This window comes from Seriola lalandi, unplaced genomic scaffold (assembly GCF_002814215.2).
Source record: "Seriola lalandi dorsalis isolate HSWRI2012SDOR001 ecotype SW California unplaced genomic scaffold, Sedor1 jcf7180002054861, whole genome shotgun sequence".
NCBI classification, from domain to species: domain Eukaryota; kingdom Metazoa; phylum Chordata; class Actinopteri; order Carangiformes; family Carangidae; genus Seriola; species Seriola lalandi.
The window spans coordinates 1,761,066-1,766,095 of record NW_019525414.1 but is presented as its reverse complement, the minus strand read 5'-3'; the positions used below and the strand labels follow the sequence as shown (position 1 = coordinate 1,766,095).

The following is a 5,030-nucleotide window of genomic DNA, read 5'->3' as shown; positions in this document are numbered from 1 at the left end:
GCGGTAACTGTAACAATGAAACATTTTCTTCCTTCCCTGTGTCTGCTGGGATCTCTTCTTCTGCGTGCCTTGACTCAATGCCCCGTCCACACCTCAGAGTTTCAGCTGGAAGGAGATTATTTGATAGGTGGACTTTTTGATGTTCATCATGTCGATGGCCCTGTTTATCATGACCGACCAGAAGCCATCGACTGCGCCAGGTGAGTCTTATAATAAGTGTGTGGATATCTTCTGAAGTTGAAACTAATGAAGAATGCCTAGTTTAACAGATTACATTATTATTCAGGAGTTTCACTCACAATTGAGGTCAATAGCTATTGCTAGTTGCACATTACACTCAAAACCTGATTAAAATCAAACATCTAATTATCATCTAAGTTATTGAAGGACATAAAGTCTTCATTATTGACTTCAGCATTTGTTCCATGAAATTCTTTTGAATGTTCATAACTGTACAGCCTTAACAAACAATAATACATAAACAATAACATAATTCATACAAACTCTCACTGTCCTTCCTCTGTCCACAGTGAAAACTTAACTGAATCAAGTTATCGGAGGTTTCAGCTGATGAGATTCTCTGTAGAGGAAATCAACAACTCTACCAACCTACTGCCAAATGTATCTCTTGGCTATGAGATATTTGACCACTGCTCAGATATACAGAACTTTCCAGGAATTTTGAATCTCATCTCAGTCAATGGCTTGATCCAACCTTGGGGTGAACCACAGAAGAATCTGTCCAGTGTGTCCAAAGTGATAGCGGTGGTCGGCACCTATACAAGCACTGAGACACTGAGTGTGGCTCCACTATTCATGATGAATCTCATTCCTATGGTAAATTTGCTATCTATGCTATGCTGAATTAATACAGCTTCAAAAGCAGTCTAACTTTTGACAATTTACTGTCAAGCTAAAAATAATGAAACGTATCTCATTTAACAGGTCAGTTATGGAGCCGCTACCTCTGTCTTTTCAAGAAAACAGAATTTTCCCTCTTTCTTCCGAACAGTACATCCGAATAAAGATGTCATAGAAGTGATTGTTAACATCATACTGCACTTCAACTGGCGCTGGGTTGCTTTCCTTAATGTTGATGATGATTATGGCAACGATGGGCGGTATTTGTTCATAAAAAAGATTAAGGACACTGAGATCTGCCTGGCGTACACCAAAGGTCTCAATCATGATACAGATTACTCCCAAATATTCAGACAGATAGAGGCACAGAGGGTAAATGTCATTATTGTTTTTGCTCCTGAATGGACTGCTGAACCTCTCATCGAGTCAGCAATACAACTAAATGTCACCAACAAAGTGTGGATAGCAGGAGACGCCTGGTCCTTAAACAAGAAGCTCCCCAAGGAGAAAGGAATCAGAAATATTGGAACTGTGCTTGGAGTCTCTGAACCAGCCGTGACGATACCTGGTTTCAGTGATTTTATTTATTACTTAAAAAGCCAGACTCACTGTGAAAATGCAGGACAGCAGTTTTGTAATCAGATTTGCAACTGTAGTAACCTGAGTCAAGAAGATATCTTTTCTGCAGACCCATCTTTCTCTTTTCCTGTTTATTCTGCCGTATATTCCATCGCTCATGCCATACACAATGCTTTGCAATGTGGAGCTGGCACATGTAATGGCAATATTACACTGTACCCACACATGGTAAGTACACGACCGATTTGAGAGTTGATGTAATTATCACATTTTACATATGTAAAGGAAAGATCATCAGAATACAATCAACAAAAATTTTAAAATCAGAAATCAGATAAGGGATCGGCACACTCTGCTGATGGCTTCCAACACTTCCAACACTTTAAATAAAGCATTGTTTCAGTCTCAGAGAGCTCTTTGTCAGGTTTCTCCAAGCCATTTCAGTCTCATTACATCTGTCTGAGGTTGAAACAATGCTGTATTCAATTTAATTAACTGGGAGGTAATGTTTTCTCTGATTTCTGCCTTCAGTGTTAAATTTTTTTAATCCAGCGCCTGGATGTGCCCGCTCTTTTTTATTATCTTGTAAGCATTGCTGTGGTTATGGAGCACCACAAGTGACATGAAAATAGAAATGAAGCATTTCATTAATTAATAATTATTTGTCCACTAAGATTATGCATTAATACATTTGTTTACAACTTTTAATTAACCATTAATTGATCTATAAATAAATGGACTAAATTACAAAGTAATTTAGTAGGCTATTTGATATTTTACTGGCCAATTAAAATAGGAATAAAATAGTGGTTACCAAAATAACATAAAACAGTCATTAACAACATCATTTAAAAATACATTAATGAGTTAATAAATAAATAATTGTGTTTAAAAATCTATGTGAAAATGCAGTTTAAAAAGAAAAATGAATAACTGGATTCACATGTTGATTTAAAAGGTCAATATCCTTTTCTATTTGCATTTTAATTTCTGATTAGCTATTTGATTTGCTTAGACATTTTGCCTTTCCACTGCACTTTGAGCCTTGCAATAAAAGGAGGTAAAACAATGCAAATAGCCATTGGATGTAATTAGCTCTGATCGGTGATCACCTGGTATGTCATATACAGAGATAAATCATGGACGTGGGAAGGACACAGTCAGGGTGGGTGCCCAAGTTGAGAGTGTCTTAATGGTGTAACACTGTGAGGATCGGCACTCCATTTTACTGCCAAAATCCCTTCAAATTCTTGATGTATCAGTGTTGGACATTAAGAGCGTGAAAGTGTCTTCTTGGCACCTAAACAGTGTTGGAAAACATAACTAGGATATGAGGTGGCTGCAGCTCTCTAACCAAACAGACAGCTTGTCACAACCAAAGGCTAATTTGCATTGCTTTACCTGTTTTTACCAGCACAAGGCCCAAAATATCACAGTTATAGCTAAATGGAGAGGCTCAAAGGTGAAGCTAAATGACTAAGCAAATTGAATAGGAAATGGAAATGCAAAATTGGAAAAGAAATTGTCCTTTTAAATGTCTGATTAAAATATGTTCTTAATTAAATTTATGAATCCAGTTCTTCAATTCCATTATTTATTTATGAATACATTAATACTTTTAAATGATGTACTTATTGACTTTATATTTCATGTTGTTTTGTAAACCCTTTTCAATTTGAACTATTTATTGAGGATTAATATTTCATTTGTAAATGCTTCCGTCTTCCAATCCTTTTTTTGCCCATCAAATACCGAACTACTTTGTAATTTATTCAGTCTGTTTATAGATTGATAAATGAATTTGTGAACAGATTTATGAATGCACATTTTTATTGTAAAAGTTATTAATTAAGGAAATGCTTTATCACAGTTTCTGTGACACTTGTGGTCCTCCATACTCCTAATATCAGACAACACATTTCAGAGATAGAAGAGTGTAGAGTCTGATAAACCACTTCCAACACTAAGAGGTTAGGAAGTGTTAGGAAGAGCTGCACTTCTCTCCATAGAAGTATTTAACCTAAGAACCTATTTAATCAACACCTCCAATGTCCATTGTGAACGCATGCAAGTAATATGAATGTTGTCTACCCGCATCAGGTTCTAGCAGAACTGAAGAAGTCAAACTTTACACTTCTAAATCAAAGTATTCAGTTTGATGAGAATGGTGACCCCAAGTTTGGAGCCTATTCCATAGTTTTCTGGAACCACAGTGGTGACGCAGAGGAGGTCGGCATTTATAAATTTCACCCATCATTCCATTTCTTCATCAACAACAGCAAAATTCAGTGGTACACGAAAGGAAAAGTAAGTTGTTTTTTCCTATCAGTAGTTATATTGTAGTATATACAATATAACTACTGTATATACACTATATATATATACACACACACTTATTACCTCCACCAAGGAGGTTATGTCTGTTTGTTTTCTGTTCTGTTTGTTTGTCAGCAGGATTACACAAAAAAGTACAGAGCTGGTTTGCACTGAACTTGGTGGAGGGGTGGGACATGGGCCAGGGTAGAACCCATTAGATTCTGGGGCAGATTCAGATCATTTACTATGATTTTGAAAACTTTCCTCTGAAGCCTGGTCTCTGTTGTTTGACATTGGCCTCGGCAAAAACATCTGCACTCTAGTGAGCGCATTTTCTGGTTTAGTAAAGCTGCGTATATCAGGTTAAATCAACCATTGGTGGTTGTTCATGGTGCATTTTGCAGGGTTGTATAAATATAATACTTACAATGATTGTTACATTTTTACAATACATTTGGTTTGAAATTTAAAAAGCTGAATAGGCCTCGTTACTGCTACTTCTCTACCTCTCATTTGCCCCCTTACAATTTTCTCTGTCATGCTCTTGCATTTGATTTGCTGCTTAACAATTGTGTTGTACAGGCACCTACTTCAGTGTGTTCCCCAGAATGTCCTGTGGGACATGCAAAAAAGCCAGATGGAATCCACGAATGCTGCTTCAATTGTGAAATCTGTCTGAATGGAACTTATGTCAACAGCACAGGTAAATTATTACACATGAAAACAAGAAAATTAGTAACATTTCAGACAGTTTAGTTCTCAAGGCTAAGATGGTTTAACATCATTTCATGTCGAGCTGTAGGGTTTATCTCTGTAAACTCTAATGCAAGTTTGACATGAAGTAAAAAGCTCATTTTAGGAGAACATAGTATCACAGATTAAATATCTACGCTGCTTCCTCAGCTGTTTAACCTCTCTTACATCCTTTCATCTCTCTTTTGGTCTGTTTTTATTTTTCAAAATTTAATCTTAACTTTTCTGACAAATTGTCCCTCTCCCATGTGAAACAGAGGATCCCTACAAGTGCATCAACTGTAAGGAGACAGAATGGTCTGCAGAAGGAAGTACATCATGCAATCTGCGGGTGGTGGAGTACACCCCATTCACAGACAGTGAGGCTATACTGATCATGGTCGGGGCCTGGGCCCTGGTGGGCCTCACACTAGCCATGTCTGTTCTCTTTGCCATCAACTACAACACCCCTATTGTCAGATCTGCTGGGGGACCCATGTGCTTCCTAATTTTAGGCTGCCTCAGTCTGTGTAGTCTTAGTG

The 5,030-nt window shown here is 37.3% G+C and overlaps 1 protein-coding gene across 1 annotated transcript in view; it reads left to right on the top strand.

The window, feature by feature from the left end:
* The first annotated feature begins 15 nt into the window (after positions 1–15).
* Positions 16–5,030, top strand: part of LOC111670718 (taste receptor type 1 member 1-like) — a 6,196-nt gene continuing 1,181 nt past the window's right edge. The window contains exons 1-6 of the mRNA XM_087179696.1: positions 16–200; positions 531–837; positions 946–1,668; positions 3,541–3,747; positions 4,339–4,459; positions 4,767–5,012. Of these exons, the coding sequence (XP_087035822.1) occupies positions 16–200; positions 531–837; positions 946–1,668; positions 3,541–3,747; positions 4,339–4,459; positions 4,767–5,012 (1,789 nt within the window). The remainder of the gene's footprint in view (positions 201–530; positions 838–945; positions 1,669–3,540; positions 3,748–4,338; positions 4,460–4,766; positions 5,013–5,030) is intronic.